The 18,327-nt window shown below is 39.1% G+C and overlaps 1 protein-coding gene across 1 annotated transcript in view; it reads left to right on the top strand.

Annotated features, from left to right (window-relative positions):
- GRXCR1 (glutaredoxin and cysteine rich domain containing 1) overlaps window positions 1-18,327 on the top strand; it is a 90,606-nt gene that overhangs the window by 40,454 nt on the left and 31,825 nt on the right. Inside the window, exon 2 of the mRNA XM_008140261.3 lies at window positions 1,321-1,563. Coding sequence (XP_008138483.1) covers window positions 1,321-1,563 — 243 coding nt within the window. The remainder of the gene's footprint in view (window positions 1-1,320; window positions 1,564-18,327) is intronic.

Here is an 18,327-nt window from a genome sequence, read left to right as displayed (position 1 = left end):
GTGTTCTGATTTCTTTGAACCCAAAGTGGTGGAGCTTAGTATCCTACCTTCTGATTCTGGTGTTTAGCTGGCTGGAGCAGTTTCCATTCAGCGTTTGGACTTCACCTGGGTTTACAAATTGTGTGGTTGTGTTTCAACAACTGGAGCCCTGTGAGAACTCCCATGTCCCTTCTCTCATGGTGCAGCCATATTCTGTTCAGTCTCCTGCAAGTAGCACTGTGATAAGGAGGAAACGGATCTTTCCTGACGATGTCAGGACCGACCTGGTATGGTCTGAGCAATGCTGGGCAGGGTTTCCCAGGAATACAGTTCCTGATTTCTGATGTAGCAGGATCTGTTGAAAAAAACAATTCTCACAGAAGGAGACTTCTCCTTTGTTGTGAGAGTTGCTTGCCTCCATTGACGTATACCTGTTTTTTTTTTTTTTTTAATATGATTTCAGAGAGAGGATGGGAGAGAAATATTGATTGGCTGCCTCCTGAATGCCCCCCACTGGGGATCAAGCCCACAATCCAGCCATGTGCCCTGATTAAGAATCGAACCAGCCACCTCCTAGTACATGGGACAAAGCTCAACCATCTGAGCCACACTGGCTAGGTGCAGTGTACCTGTTTCTTTGTTTCCTTGTCACGCCTGGCTTTGACCCACTCCCCATTTGGCTGTTGATTTCTATGCACTCCCCCTGAGTTACTCAGTCTTTCATTCCTTGTGGCAGAGCCTTCTCACTGCACACTGGAGACCTGTTACTCAACAGATCTCATGCCCATGTGTTGTGCTATTTAAACCTCAGAAAAATCTTATGACATAGGTCTTGTTATTCTCAGGAAATTGTGGTGCAAAGGACTATGAAATTTGGTAAATTGATTAGTAAGAGAATTTTCAAATGGTTAAATGCTAACCTATTTTGTTCCATATTTTACTTTGAGTTTAAGAGGCAGATATAGTAATTTAACAATGTCTACAAAACATGAGAAAAATAATTCAACCAGTCCTTATTTCACCACATGGTATGCCAAGTAAGACATCATCAGTTTTAAGATATGCCATCATTCGATGTGCCACTGAGAACAGCAAAAATACTGTCAATTAAATTAGGTCATTTAAATTATGTTGATTGCTATCTCCATCTCAATTACAGATGTTTTAACTTAAAAAGTCATGTCTGAGAATTGACAAATACAGCGTTTATTCAACTTGTATTGCATGCCCTTAATATATAAGACACTTGCTAAAACTTAATTGTCTTAAAATTAATTGTCTTAAAATAAAATGTAAGAAAGTAAATGCAAATGTATTTACACTACAATGTTTTCCCTTTAGCAACCATCAACGGAGTTAGAATTTGACCGTGTGGTGATTTATACCACTTGCCTTCGGGTGGTGCGGACAACCTTTGAAAGATGTGAACTGGTTAGAAAGATCTTCCAAAACCATCGGGTAAAATTTGAAGAGAAAAACATAGCTCTGAATGGTGACTATGGAAAAGAGTTAGATGAGCGCTGCCGACGGGTTTCCGAAGCTCCCTCCCTCCCTGTCGTGTTCATCGATGGCCATTATCTTGGGGTAAGGAAAATCTTATTTTTATCAAACCCAACTGGTATTGATAGAGATCTGTAAGCCTATGACAAGGTCACTTGCAACATAATCACTAGGACACTTGCTATTTTTCAAGTTCAGACCAAAGGGAATCAAACTGTCCCAAACAATTGTACTAGTATGTGTTCAACGGAGTTGATCTCTGCAGAAGCACGGTGAGATAAAATCAGCATGAAATTGCCTTTTTTAATAGGATACATTTTTAAATGTTCAGTGGACTTGGGTTTTGTGTTATGAAGCTCGACATGAGGTATTAAAAACTATTTTTTTGGTAGAGGCAAGAAAAATGGATTACTTGTAAGATATATATTTGTGAATTCTCTTATACCCCATTCATTACCCAGCACTCAGTTTCCTACCTAATGAACTTAAGATGACAATCCTGAAATGAAATCGATAAGAAATGGGTCCTGGAGCCAGAATTTTATCTGCTTGTTTAAAATTATTCTTGATTTTGGTAATGCAGCAGCGTGAGACACAAATTCAGGCTTACAACAAGCAGAGAGAACTCCCAGAGCAACAAGAAAGCATGTCTGCTTCATTTCTTTTTGAGTAATACTGCTAGCATAGTAACTCCCATTGATCTATGGACATGCTTAATCTGTGAGAAGGCCAGGAGAGGGCTCTAGAGAGCGCACTTTGGAAAACTGGGAGCAAAGAGAGGGGAGGGGGGCTGACTACAGGATCTCTCAGAGAACAAAGAGGGACTGTCAAAGGACAGGCAAATACTTGGATTTAGGTTTTGTTTTGCATCTGGTCTTAAACTTCAACTTTCAGGGGAGTTTAGGGAAAAAAAAACACCCCAAAACTAGAGCAGAAAATACTTATGTTTTGTTACAGGGAATCTCATATTCTTGTCATATTCTTATAGGGAACCTGTGTTCTGATCTCCTGTCTGGAGCCATAGTTATTCAAGGCAGCCTGTCATCTTATGGAAAGATAAACACAGGAAGCCCTGACTGAATAGCTATGACATTATGCCACCTGAGTTTCGGAGCTGGGGACAGAATGCATTCCCAAGCAGAGGAATTTTGATTTGAAGTAATGAACCTCATGTATGCTATTTCAATATAGACCCTTAGGTCTCTAAAGCTGTAACAATGGTGGTGATAATCATGATATATCATAACAATAATACTAAGAATAATGCTAAACTGTGCTGTCGATGTTACACGTGCCTTCTGATCCAGTCCTCCCACAGCCTTGGAAATCAATGCTCTGGCATACTGGTTAAGAGGCCCCGGAATCAGCCAGCCTTGTTTCAGAGTCCTGCTCCGAGGCTTCCATGTCATTCTGGGCAATTTGTAAATCACTTTGTGCCTCACTTTCCTCATTTATAAAATGAGAATGATAATAGAACTACTCTCTTTGGCTAATTGTGGAGATTTTATGATAGATATACTTAGTTCCTGTGCCTGGAACTAAGTTCCATTGGAATGGAACAAAGTAATATTTTCAATAAATATTAACAGTTATTACTTCTGTTTTGCAAAAGAGAACATTAAGTCCTGTGTACCAAGTCACATACAGAGCTGGTAAATGGCAGGGCCAGACTCAAGGTTAGGTCTGTCCAACTCCTTAGAACCTTGCTCTTTGGTACATGACCTCAAGGAGAGGATCTTGAACTGGTTGCTGATGCCTTCTTAGCACCAACGACAGGGCTTGGCACAAAGTCTCAAAAACAGATGTTGAATGGATGTGTCAATGATGCTCTCTCATCTCCTCAAAATCTTTCCTTCTCTCCTGAAGACATTCTTCCATAAGGAAATAAGCTGATAAACTCACCTACACCAGGGAGCAACTCACTGATAAGGGCTGTGGGCATTTGCCTTTTGACCCAGGAAAAACTCTTCTGACAACGTAGGATATTTCTCATTGTGGAACTTAAGACTCTGTGAAACTGCACAATGAAACTTAGCGGGCGACCGCCTGCTTACACAGGTACAAGGTCGGCCACGCCTGTCGCACTGCTCTGGCCCATGCTTCTCCTCTTCCTGCCTCTGAGACAATCTAGCAGCCTGGGGCACCTTTTCTGCTTTTGTCTTTTAGTTTGGGGAATAGAAAAAGAGTGCCACTAAGGAGGTGGGGCGATTTTGCTCTGCCATCACTTTATTTTCACACCTAGAAGCCTAGCGGAGGACGGATCTCACAGGTGCTACCTTGTTGCTTCTGAAATTTGCAGCTTAATGCTCCAAACTTGGAGAGAGGCTGGAGACAGATATGTTTTTTCCCTCACAAAAGAGAATTATTTCTAAATCTATAACTCAAAATGGAGGTAGACACTCGAGAATAACTTGTATAACAAATTCCCTTCCTCCCACAAGAGCCTCTTTACTTGAATCACAGCGCACAGTTGTCAATGGAAGACACTGCTGGCATTGCAGAGCCTTTTTGCTGCAGTGTTCACGCATCTGAGATGGAAGGATGCCCTCTGCTGGGTATGGGCATGTGGAGAAACATAATTTTTTAGGGAGAAAAAGAAGCTGATGTTGGTAATTTCCAACTGTTGGTAATTTATAACTGTGATGTTTTAAACAGTCACATGAAACCATTTGGTTTCGTTTAAATTTAGATGAGTGAGAAAAATTAAGATGTGTGAATCATCTGCATAATACAACTTTCTGTAAGGAGGGAGAGAGAGAAAGAGAGTGACAGAAGGAGCCAGAGAATGAGTTAGACAGAGACAGAGGCACCTGGAGGCAGACTGTGTGACAATGAGGTGGGTTGCAGAGAGAAGGAGAACATTTTGCAGCTCCCTTTTTTCCTGTCATCATAGCCACCCCACCCAGGTGGGTGGCGCCAAAGGAATTCAGTTACCTTCATGGAAGAGAAGACAACAGAGTTCAATGGGCAGGAACAGAAGAATTGACAAGGATGCCAAGTTCTTTTCTCCTGAGGACTCTCTTTCCCAGGCAAATAAAAACTAAAGATAAAAGCAATGCAATCGTCAAGGGAAAGAAATTAATTTAGAAAACAAATTTATACTGCCCTAGGATGCTCCATTGTTTGGGAGTGGCGTCTGGGGGCAGGGGTTGGCGGGGGGGGGGGGGGTAGGACATAGCGGGTGGGAACAAGTTCAACTTGGAATTTACTTAGGGCAGTTGTCCTATTCTTTTGGCACCAGAAAAATCTTCTTTACACAAGATTATGTTCTGAAAGTTTAGAAAGAAATTATCTTAGAAATTGCAGTAAGAAATAGATTAGTTTTTGATTCTGGACCAACCATAAAACTCTACAGTGGAAATCCACAAAACACACACTGCAACTGAGCTATAAAACAAATAGAATGAACCTACGTGGGGACTTTGGTAAGAGAGAGAATAATAGAAGGCCTGTTGATTTAAGTAGGTCCCTTAAACTAGCTGATATTGAGATGTGACTGATAATACTATGTCTAGAATTGAAGTACTGTTTATTCCATTAAGAATGCAGGAATCCTTACTAAGTATAGCTAGTTTACAGACTTACAGACACTTAATATGTTTCTAGGGACCACTTGCAAACCTTCTCTCAGGCCTGTTTACTCAACTCAGGGAGTCCACCAGGCTCTGCCTGGATTCCCCTTTCCTACACAGCTTGGTAAAGCTGTCATGATAATAAGTTTAAGAAACCATAGATCTTACCTCATGTATTTCTTGCCACACAGACATCATAGTTCATTGTGCTACCTAAAGTTCAAATTCATAAAAACAATCCTCTAAAAATCATTGTTTATTGAAATGAATCATCAGTTAGCCTACCTCTGGGCAGTATCTATAATAATAAAAATGCTAATTAGACTGGACAGCCGAATGACCTTCTGGACGTCATTCTGGACATCCTTCTGGACTAAGTCCCGGTGAGGGGGGGCGAGGCAGAGGCAGTTAGGGGTGATCAGACAGGCAGAAAGAGTGGTTAGGGGTGATGAGGCAGGCAGGCAGAGTGGTTAGGGGCGATCAGGCAGGCAGGCAAGTGGTTAGGGGTGATCATCAGTCAGGCAGGTGAGCAGTTAGGGGCAATCAAGCAGGCAGGCAGAGTGGTTAGAGGTGATCAGGCAGGTAGGCGAGCCATTAAGAGCCAGCGGTCCTGGATTGCGAGAGGGATGTCTGACTGGCAGTTGGACATTCCTTGAGGGGTCCCGGATTGCGAGAGAGGCAGGCCAGGCTGAGGGACACTCCCCCTCCCCCCCGTGCACAAATTTTGTGCACTGGGCCTCTAGTAACAAAATAAAGTGAAATTGGCTGGATGTCTGTAGCAGTTATGAATTACATTATTTTTGGAATAACAGTGATCCTTTTCCACAAAAAATTCCTAAACAAACAACAACAAACCCCAAATCATGAAAAACCAGGGGTTTTACCTCACCTCTCCACCCCCCCCCCCCACACACACATTAAAAATACAGTACAGGAAGATGCTCTAGAGAGGTTTAAAGTTGCATGGCATCACCCAGGACCACTTTCTCTTTTACAGTTCGGCCATTCTTAGCACATGCCTTCTATCTTCAAGGTCTCCTGACGGTTCAGGATAGTGGCTGAGACTCTTGACCTCATGCCCGAATTCCTGGCAGGAAGGGAATGAGAAAGAAAAGTGCTAAAGGAGCTCCCTTTTAAAGAACTCTTTCAGAATTCCCACCCAACTGCCATTTGCATTGTATTGTTCACTTTTAGTTGCAAAGTAGGCTGGGAATTGTGGTCTTGATATATTGAAAAAAGTCAGATTTTTCTTAGATGAGAAGAGGGATCATGGATATTGGGAAGGCAGTCAGTTAGTTTTGATGTTTTAGCATTTAATTATGGAATCAATGAATTCAGATCTTTATCTTCTCTTCCTTTTTCTTTGCAAGTCATCTTCATCCCTTTTTGGTCATTTCCTGATCATTAGCAATTTCATCAGAGGTCTGGATGGGAGAAGGATCCAATGAACATTAAAATCTACCCCTATTGTCTTGCATTTTATTTGTAATAGACAAGGTAAGTGTTTACTCTTCAAGCCTCCTTGTTCAAAGTCATGAAATAATTTTCCCTGGTTTGTTTACTCCACTTCAGACAGTGCAGGGATAGAGAGGTTTGCAACTTAAGCCTTAAATCAGGCTCTTGGAATTTAATTGCACTCGGATGTCGAGTGTGACTTGACACGGTTAGCATCGGTAGCAGCTCATATGTTGATTTGTATTGAATGTGTCAATAATTTGAAATACAAAAAAAATCCAAATAAATAAGTTTGTATAAAAAGAAACTCCAGTTTTTATTCTACTGCCGTGCTTTGTAAAATCTGGGGTATTTAAAAAATTAAATCCCGAGTAGAATAAAGGAATCGAGAAAAAAGCAAGCGAGTACAAAGGTTTAAATACCTTCAGATCACAAGTGATCATTAAAATTTAGGTGTGTCTGCTTCTAGAGTTTAACCATTTAAAATCAAGGCCACACAGTTCCTTAACTCTCATCTTCAATATCTTTCCATTTCACTTTTTAGCAGTATATACACATCCTGTGTTACTTCATCATTTGAAACCACTCCACATTAAAAATCTTGAACTTAGAAATGTCCTGTGCTGGCCACAATTTTCTTTCCTTTAATCTCTCTCCTTTGTGTCTCTATTAGAGTTACTATATCATCATCGGTATTGTTTATCCTGTCCCCCTTTCCATTTCTCTCAGCTGGTAGTCACAATTTTGGTTTCACTTGCTTCCCTACCATCTTGTACTCAAGAATATACTAACACCTAGGCTGTCGTCACTTGCTGGATAAGCTCTCTTGATTTTCCAAGGTTGTTAGTTCTCAGTCCTTTGCAACCCTCTCCATCTGTTTCCTCCTCCAAGGGCATTATTGGAGAAAATCACAAAATCATAGCAAAGACGTCTACACTAGAATTGTAATATCAAGGTCCATTATCTAATATTCCAATTAATATTATCTGGGTTTTCTATTGTGAGCCACATAACCAGTGCTCTTAATGTTCTCTAATTTCCCCAAACAAGAATCCCATTGTCATCTCCTGCTCCCTCTTTTTCACATTCATTATTATCTTTATCTTTTTCCAGCCTTCAAGTCTATTTACAGTTCCTATCTTGTAGGGTATTTTAAATTTTTGAAGATATTTTATCTCATCATTAAAAAAATACCATAGAATGATTCTTCTTTATTAGTTTCTTATTCCAAATCTCTGGTTTTGATTAATGACCCCCAATTCTCCTTGTCACTCAGACTCAAGATCTCACTTTTCTTGGACTCCATCATTCTCTTCCTCATAGGTAGTCAATTGCCAAGATTTACATTGTATCCTGTGGGATCTCCCATCTTAGGGGCGCCTCCCAGAAGGTAGGAGTAGCAGAGCAAAGTGGAAGCAGGCGTCTGGAAGCAAGAGTGAGTTCTTTGTCTAGCTGGTATGTATGTTGGACAAGTTATTTAATCTCTCCAAGATGAACATAATAAAATACCTATGCCTGGGTATTTTAGGAATTAAATGAGATCAAGCATAAATACTCACAGTTCCTGGAACATGGTACACACTAAGTACCCCTTTGCTAATATTATTAAGGCAAGAGCTTTAGAGAAGGCTTACATATAAGGTCTATAGGTGGGAAGAGATGGAGAGAAAAAAGCAGCATTAGGATAGTGCTGGATCAATAAGTCATTCATGAGAAGAGAAAGGTGTAGACTATTGTTATGAGACTACACTCAGACATCTATGTCCAAGTGGTCTAATCCTTGGGGGCAGGATGCTTTACAGCATCTGAGCTTCTGGAGAGAGGTTTTGTTGTTAATAGAAAGCAGGTATCAAGGTCAAATAGCATTAAGTTTTATGTGAGCTGATATGTAGGCTATTAGAGATACTCCATCTCCATTCATGACACTTTTCCATGAATAGTAAATATAATTATTTATATAGTGTTATATTTGTTTGTTTTAATACCAGATAAGTTATTATTTTAATTAACAATGCTATTTAAAACATATTAATGAGCGTCTATAACATAAGAGATTTAAAGATTAACAATATATCTCTTTTCTCTTAAAATGAAACAGAACTTATGTACAAGAAACTCTATACCTTGTCCACTTTTTCCTTATAATATAAACTTTGACTTCTCTCTCCCTTTAATAGTAAAGTCACTTTTACTGTATTCAACTCAGAAAGCATTTCATTACGCCAGTAGTTGACATCTGATTTGCTATTTATTACTAGAACAAAGCTAATCAATTTAACATGTGTGCCCAAGTAGGGGAATTAGGGTGAAGGAGTTAATTTCTCACATTCTTTAGGTAACATCCCCCCTTAGTCTCAGATCAAGACTAAGTTGAGAGACTGGTGGGACAGCCCTTGAGATGAGACTGCAGAAGACTTACTTTATTAGGTTTTGTAAAGACAAATGTAGATAGAGGCACACAGAAGTTTCACACAGAAGCACAGACTATTGGATTTGAAAGGAAACTTAGCAGTCGTCTTATCTAATGTTCCTTTCAGCGCAAGAATCCTTTCTACCACATCCCTGGGCAAAGATGAACAATCTTTGAACACATATAGTGACAGTATCCTCACTACTGTTCAAGCCAATCTATTTTATGATTATACCCCTTTAAATATTAAGAAGTTCTTTTTCATGTTGAGCACAAGCCTGCCTCTGACTTTCTTTACCTGTTGGTCTTAGTACTTCTACCTAGAGCAATGCAAATTAAAACCGGGTCCTCATCCTCATAACTAAAACTTCATATACAAAAATGATGGCACGTTTTCTCCATGGTTCCCTTGATTCGTACTCTTATCACAAGGTTTTCTGATCTTCCACATCCTAATTACACTCCTTAGGACACACTCCAGTCTTTAAGTGCAGCACCCAAAGCTAGAGCCAGCCTTCTAGATGATTATCTCCCTAAACAGGGTCTCTATCCCTCTAATAATGGAGCCTAGATTTCCTTTAAGTACATTTACCATACAATTGTTCATACTGAGTCTGAGGCATGTACACTGTGGTCTGCTGGTGGGTGGGCTAGAGCTGGGTGGTCCGGGATGGCCTTACATAGCTGGAAAGGGCTCCTCGGATTTCCTCCACCTGGCTTCTCTGGGAGATTACCTGGGATGTGTTAAATGGTGGCAAAGGAGTTTCTTGCAGTGAAAGAGGGCAAGCCCAACGCTCAAACACTTTTCAAGTTTCTGCTTGTTTCATGTTTGTTTTTGCCCCATTGACTAGAGCAGGTCACATGGTCAGATCCAAATACAAGGTGGAGAGAACAGACTCCAGTCTTGATGGGAGGACCACCAACGTCATGTGGTTGAGAGTGTCCATACAATGAGGCCTGGACAACTTAGGGGCCATTACCACACAGTCTACCAAAATGCAGGACTTTGACATCATCTAGTCATGGCTTTTTGCCTGAGACAGGTGTGCTCACTGACATTTTCATATTTTTCATGGAGGACTGGATACTTTTACTGAAGTCAGTCCAGATAATTATGTTTTAACATTCCATGTGCCCATGAAGTTTGTTTGTGGAACAGTTTGGCATTCAATGAACAGCTGTATGGAACTAATCAAAGTACCAAATCTCCCTGAAATTTCCAGAGTCACACACTATCACCTTGTTCCTTTAGTAATACTGTAGCACCACTAGTCACACCTTGTGAATCTTTGGTCCATTGACCAAATCATCGCCTTCAGCTTTACAAATATGTTTGGCTATCAATTTATTCTCACAGAAGAAATGAAGCAGCAATAGTTTCTTCATCTCATATTTCGGTGCTGGTGTTAATTCCATGACATGAAAAACCCGAGAGTATTAAGTACCTCAAAACCTGTTTATGCACAATTCAACTTTCACCCCCAAAACTCAGAGCCTGTTAAAGAGAGGGAACTTTTGAGGCATGTAGACATTACATATTTCTAAATTATAGGCCTAAGGAACAACTTCACCCACATAGGCTTTTCTCAATATATATCCTGATCCTGGCTTCATCCTCTCACAAATGTAAATCTGTTGTCCCATTTGCTCAAGGCTTTGGTACTACTAGTTTGTCTGGTGTATTTCTCTGTATGGCAGGATACTTTAAAGTGTCTGGTAGGTCCATTGTTTACTGATTTGCATCCTATGTCAAAAACCGAGTCTTAAATTTGGTGCTTTGTACGTGGGAACTGTAAAGTATAAATCAGTTGTGTCTATTTGTAACTTGGCCACAGTTAACCCTTTGCACTCGCTTGCTTTTTTCTCGATTCCTTTATTCTACTCGGGATTTAATTTTTTAAATACCCCAGATTTTACAAAGCGCGGCAGTAGAATAAAAAACTGGAGTTTCTTTTCATACAAACTTATTTATTTGGATTTTTTTATATTTCAAATTATTGATACATTCAATAACCATCACACTCGACATCCGAGTGCAAAAGGTTAAAAGAGGCTATAGAACGTGCCACTTAATAAAGGGCTCCAGGAGTCAATTTGCCTATATTTCAATTTAGATGTAAATTGCTAACTATTCTCAATCTGATTGAAAAGAAAATGTACTTGCATATAATCAGTGTTTTCTTAATAGGATTTAAAGACATAATGTAAGCATTTGAGATCTTTTTTTTAAACCTAGAAAATGCATAAAAATAAATTGATTTACAATGCTATAATAGTGAAAGTTAATAGAAATTTTAATAAGCATACCCATTTCTAATAGAACTTAAAGTCAGTATCTCAGTAAAGCAACCAGGGGGTGAGGGCAGGAGTAAGGGGGGATGGGGGAGCAATGGGGGGGATAAGGACACATATGTAATATCTTAATCAATAAAGAAAAAAATAAAAAAATGAAAATACCAAACTGTTAATTTAAGATGAATATATTTAAAAGAAAAAACTGGGAAATAGTTGCTGACTGCATAGAAGAGAAAATTTCACTACTGATTCTTACAGTTTTTTTGTTATGAAAGCAATGATTTTGCCAAGTTTCATAGTTCAGGCATCAGAACTTTCTACTGTTCCAAAAAATAAAAATAAATAACTAGTTAAAAAAAAAAAGAAAGAAAAGCTTTGGTTTATAATGAACTCTATTTCTGTTCTTGTGAGCATACAGGTTTAGTATCCTTTCCACCACCAGAGGGCTCTCACAATATAAGAAAATATATTAAATAGGAGAATAAAGGAAAATGGATGAACTCATTTATGATACACTTTTCTTTAGTGCTCAATTTAAGTTAAATGTCTTAAATAAATAGATTATAAACAAAATTTCCAATATGTATTTTCTTTTAGGAAAATAAAAAAGATCAGGGGAATGATTTTAAATGGACTATTCAAGAACCTTAAACAAATATATAAATATTTTATTATGTGGAGGCTTATCCTGAATCAAATGCATATACCATTTACATTTTGACGGGGGGGAAAAAATAAAAGGAAAAGTGCATATATATTCTCTGAGAGTTTCTGGCCCTTAGGACCTATTTTTCTATAAACATCTAGTTTGTTACCATGATATTCTATATAATTACAACTGCGCAAACATCTCACAGGGGGATTTGACAAAGTAAATAGCTCCGGAGCCAAGTGGCAGGCTGCCTTCTGCCAGTTGGAATTATGATACATTGTGTTGTGGTTTTGTTTTGTTTTTAATCACTCCTTGGACTCCCAGTTTGGTTTAACTCATCCCAAGATGCCCGTCTCTCCAAAAACAAAAAATTAAACTAAAGACCTGACCATATGTTTTGGTCCTGATGGTGTTTATTCACTGGATTAGATTCAGAGAATGAATAGAATGAATAAAATGAAACAAACCACCTGTCCAGCAACAAGCCCTGAAATGCTGATGGTGGGGAGGGGGGCTCCTCTTCTTTGGGTGTAACAGAGGTCAGTCTTGCAGGAAGTCAGTAACATTCAGTCCCCGGGAGCCAGCGCTCAGCTTTTCTGTGTGAATTTCAGAACCTCTCTAAGACTCATGTGGTTTACCGGGGAGGCTGAATCAGAATTAGTGCTTTTCAAATAGTTCTCTGTGTCCCCTAGAGGTTCCTTCGACCTTTCCTTAGAGGGTACCTGGTGGGTAGTGTGAACAGGAGGGATGTCAGTCAATCTATTCTCCGAATGCCAAACAACACTGCTGATCCACACACTTTCTTGTATTCCACATACGGTTTCCCTTGAATGACTTGAAATAAACCGAAAAGTTCAGTTAAAAGACTTGGGAAACGCAGAAATAAATGTCTCAAGTTCTTTTCAGCTATTTTATGTTATTTGAATTTCTTTGGAACTTGGGCCACATTGCTAAAATACAGTGTGGATGCTGACCCACAATCAGATGGCACAGGACTGTGTATGTGTCTTTGTACAGCCTCCAGACCTTTGTAAAAAATAGTCACCTTGGAGGGCCCAGGAGAAACAAACATGGAGCAGCCTCTGTGTTCAAAGCATCGGAAAATAGTCTAGGAACTCAAAGATTTTAAATCTCTAGAATCCGAAACTAGGCTCACAATTTAAAAGGTGTGTGGGGTGAGGGAGTGGGGTGAGTATGGATACAAACTATATCACTCTGAACTAGTTGTGCTATGTACTAAGTTGATGGTAAACCAAAGTTTATTTAGAAGGAAGAGGCATTTCAATCAGGGCAATGACAGCAGGTCCTACAAAGGAGGCAGCATTTGAGCTGTGCCCTGTGAAATGAGTTATACTCCATTAAGAAGTGGAGGGAATGAGCCCTTAATTCCATGCCACATGTATCCCCAGCCTAAGAGATTTCTAGAGAGGAATCCTGTGCTGGCCTAACGTGTGGACATCTCTGACTCTTTCTCATGAAGTGGGGTTCAGTTCAGTTCTGAGAAAGAGTTAGCTGATGAAATGCAGGGTAAAGAACTCTAGGGAATAACTGAGTTTCTTTCTGAAAGAACAGGTCAACTTAGATCTCTTTAAAATGTTAGTACCAAAGGAAAAAGTTATGAGCCTGCTCTGACATGCAGCTTAGCTCCTTGCTGATTGTTTCCAGGTCCCTGCTGTCTGTCTTTAATCGTGGCTGCCAAATCAAAGGCCCCAAAGGCCTTCGGGTCCACCGAGGGTCCCAGGGCCTGAGAGTTTCTTCTTGTTCTTCCCATTGGGGTCCTCAGATGTCACATTTTTTTTTTTTTGGAATATTCTGTGCTTTGGAGCTTTGAAATGACTTGAGCTTGAGCTTGAGTCCTTTGTTTTCCCCTTGAGTGAGTCAAGAGAGTTCAAACATGTGGCAGAGGGTATGAGAAGGGGGTTTGAAGGACCTGGGTGTTGGAAAGGGCTATCCTAGTTATGGGAATGCTTGCTGAGAATCCTGGCTCCACTCTGCCTACTGTGTTTTGTCTCTGGAGTAAAAAGGGCAAGATCTACATTTTCAGATTTTTATACATCAAAATGAGAAATCAATGTCATGCTGTCACTGGCTGAGAGCACTGATGCAGAATGACACCAAATCTCAGTTCTTTCTCAAGCAGAGGATACAATAAAAATAACAATTATGATTTTACCTGAAGACTGCTAACTCCAGGCCACTCATTCACTTTGATAGTGCTTCTTCCAGGTTAAAGGGAGATTAGTCACAATAAATATTCTTTCAAGGTCACTTGTGTCCTATGTTCAAAATCATATATTATAACATGTCTTACAATGCATAGTATAATAAATTATTAGGAAATTGGATCTTTAAAAATTGATTTTAGAGTGAGGAGGAAGGAGAGAGAGAGAGAGAGAGAGAGAGAGAGAGAGAGAGAGAGAGATTAATGCAGAGAAACATCTATCAGTTAGTTGCCTCCCATTGTGCCATCCCTCTTACCAGGGTCAAACCCACAACCTGGGCATGTGCTCTGACCTGAAATCAAACCCGCCCTGGGCCAATGCTCTAACCAATTGAGAGCTAAACCAGCCAGCCACTAGTTTAATATTTTTGAACTGATCAATTAATAAATGAATGGGAATCTATTATGCACTGTGTCAGGCCTTTTGGAGGATTTAACAGCAATATAAGCTGCGAGGTTTGCATGCCAGGAACTTGCAGTAATACTGAAAAGACAAGAGTATATATGGAGTCCTGTGTGCCAAAATTCCCCCCCCCCCCCAGATTGTTAGTGCTATAGAATATCAGCTGAGAAAAAGATCACTGAAAAATGGAGTTATCCTAAAAGACTTCTTGAGCTCATAGAATTTTATTATTTCATAATCCTTTCCATTACTAGAGAGCTCTCATAATATAACAAAATATCTATATATATAAAAGCCTAAGCAACCATTATGACCTGACTATGGGACTACTGGATGACCTGCTGGTAGCTATGATGCACACTGACCACCAGGCAGATGCTCAATACAGGAGCCAACCTTCTGCGGAAGGCCAACTTCCCGCAGTCCCTCCCCCTGGCTGGCCACTCCAATCTGCCCCAATCGCTGGCCAGATCTCCGGCCAGCCTGAGGGACCCCACCCGTGCACAAATTCATGCACCGGGCCTCTAGTATTAAATAAGAGAAGGGCCACTCATGAGTTCTAGAATATAATTTCTCACACTACCTATTGATCAAGACAAGTCAGAAGCCCAGATACAAAGTAAGGGATTAGACCCCACCTCTTGATCAGTGAAGTGACATATGTCTACAGGAAGAGGAGGAAGTGATGGTGGCCATTATTGGAGATCATCTATCAAATGTATATAGAAACTGGGGGAAATGAAATTAGAAAGGTTGCTGGAGCCAGTTAATGGGATAATTTGTGGGCTGTGCTCAGATATATGGAACTGATTGGTTTTATTTATGGGCTTCTAGAGCCAGACTAAATGGATTTTAGATTGTCCATAATGATAAAATTATTTTTAATGGTTTTATACATTTTTAAAAAATATATTTTATTGATTTTTTTTTTTACAGAGAGGAAGGGAGAGAGATAGAGAGCTAGAAACATCGATGAGAGAAACATCGACCAGCTGCCTCCTGCACACCCCCTACCGGGGATGTGTCCACAACCAATGTACATGCCCTTAACGGGAATCGAACCTGGGACCTTTCAGTCAGCAGACCGACGCTCTATCCACCGAGCCAAATCGGTTTCAGCAGTTTTATACATTTTTTGACATGTACTACACTTTTTTTCTTCTTTTCCTTACTCTTGACTGTTTAGGCCCACTGTTCTGCAATAAGCATCTTTGTGAATGTAATTTTTATATTGTTAGACTATCTTCTTAGAGAAGTTTCCAAAAATGAGATAATTGAGGCCAAGATCACAAAAATTTTCACTCTTTTGGAGACATTATTGTCCTTATTGAGAATATGTGCTGGACAGAGAGGTCTTCTGACTACCACTCACCTCAGAATGAGCAAGCGTGGGTCATGTATTTACAAATATTTTCCTCAGGCATGCAACTCCCTTTATGGTGGAGTTCATGGAACATTCAGTCCTGTCTGCCCTTCTTTTTGCAACATATCCTTTAAGTACCTGACATGTGGATATTATCCTGTTCAAGTTTTTATCATTAAGTCAAATTTCCCACAATGCTTACATTACTTTTTCCTTTCAGAGGAAATCTAGTTGTGGAGGATAGAAGAGTTAGACTCAAGGGCTTATGTCACCATCGTACTCAGAAAACCATATGGCTATTTCCTAAGAAAATTCTAGTATGTAACCATAGGCATGGCATTAAAACTGAGCAAATGCCCTTCTTCAGAGAGCTAAATAATTTAACACAATTGATAATTAATAGTCAGGAAAAAGAGGAGTACTATAAATCAAGCCTAGAGTAATCATTTTATTGGAATGTCAATATCTTTTGCACATCAAAAGTCACTCTTTGAATTACTTAGAACACAGATGACTAACTTATTATTGTTTTGTAGTTTATATATGATAATGTAAGATGTATTATGCTGCCTACTATTTTTTTCTTTGAAGATTGCAAACATCTTATTATTCAGAAACATAATTTTCATTCTTTTTTCTTGTCATAATTTCCTTACTTTATAACCCTAATATTAGTGTGGAAAAAAAGCTGAAAATCATATTTGTTCACATTAAATTCCATACATTCACAGTGGATCATGCTATGGTCTTAGTAATCTCAAAATCCTTGCTTTTGTTTTCATATTGGGATCCAGAAGCCCATAATGTAGTAGTGTGATTCAGGCTAATAACATTCTGAGAAAATGGCTTTGCATCATTCATGTCAGTACATTCAGAATAGTAAAGTGAGGTGATTGTGGGTGAAGTAAAGTTTACTCATTTTAGTATAATTACTTACATATAAAATATAATTGAAATGAGTTTCTTAAAAAGGATTTTAAAAATCTTTTTATCAAGATGTTACAAAGTTCATTGTTTTTTAGTATATCTATTTCTATAATTTCTTTATTATTTCCCAATTTGGGGAGAAAATAGTAAAAATGTAGTTTTTTAAAAATATATTATTTTTATTGTTGATAGTATTACAGATATTTCCCATGTAAAAATGTAGTTTTTTAAAAAGGTCTTTTCCTTTCCCCTCTTTTTCCATCTTAGCAAACATCACACACACTACATTTCAGCATAGAAAATATAGATGCGATTCTAATCAATGGTGGGGTTTTCTCCCTTCCTCCCTTTCTCCCTCCCTCCTTTCTTCTCTCCTTTCCTCCCTTGTCTTTCCTTTCTTTCTTCCAACTAGAGTATGTTTTATCTTTCACAGGCAAAACATACAGGAAATTAAAAGAACAGCTGAAAATGTGCTCCAGCCAGATTGGAGCAATTCACTTCAGTGACATCTCAGAAACACCCCTTTTATCTTCTTTGTTATCTGTCTCCTTGCTTTTCCTGGCTCTGGGTTATTTATTCCTTGGTGCATCTCTGAGCTAAAAAGCCTATTGTATCAACTTCTCAACAATAAGCTCCAGTTTTCAATTACTTACTTTCAACTGAGAATCATCATTAGGTTCCAACTAGGTATTTTGCTGGACACTATGTGTATTTTGAAGAGTGGAGCAGACACACTGTCTCCTTGTTTCTTTCATAAATAATCAAGTGTGGAAGAAATCAAGTGGAGCTCTGTGAGCATAAGGCTCCATTTGCTAATGCTGACTGTGAATGGGCCTGGAAGGAGCTTTCTGATTTGGGAAAGGAGGGTGAAATGCTTTATAGGGCTGTAGCAATAGTAGGTCAGCAGAAGTTCACCAGATCCAGGGAATAATTGGCCAAAGATGACTCTTGAAATAGGCAGTATTATTCTTAGAGATTAGCAACAACTGTTGATCAATTTGGATAATGTCAAGAAGGATGAGAGGGCTAGTTATGGGCTGAAGTCTGCACAGGCAACTATCAGCTTAGGACACAAAGACAAAGAGTACAAAAGCGAAAAATCCTTAGTCCTTCAATGTCTCTTCTGAAGGTAATATGAGCAGTTGATAAACAGGAAGAAATGAAGAGAAAGATTCCTATTAATACTACCAAGGGTACTAGATAATTTTAGTATCATCAAAGTTCTTATGTGAATTGGTAGAAATGGCCAAAAAGAATGAAGAACCACCCCTACACCGTGCTCTGCTCCAGATCCTGTGATAGTGGGGACAAGTTGTGCAAGTTAAAATCTCCTTGAGTATGTGCTGATGCTCAATTTACTCCACCATTTTTTCAGTATTTCCTATGTAAACAGTCTTCTCTCATAAACTAGTAGAAAAAATAAACTTTAATAACCACCATAACGAGTGTAGAATCACAAAGTGAGAAAGACGTTCTGAAGGAACAGAATAAGGTCTTTGAGAACACTAATAGGGTATTTTTACTCAAAGGGGTAGGGTTAGAGAAGACTT

This window comes from Eptesicus fuscus, chromosome 2 (assembly GCF_027574615.1).
Source record: "Eptesicus fuscus isolate TK198812 chromosome 2, DD_ASM_mEF_20220401, whole genome shotgun sequence".
Classification (NCBI taxonomy): domain Eukaryota; kingdom Metazoa; phylum Chordata; class Mammalia; order Chiroptera; family Vespertilionidae; genus Eptesicus; species Eptesicus fuscus.
This window is presented reverse-complemented; position numbering and strand designations above follow the sequence as displayed.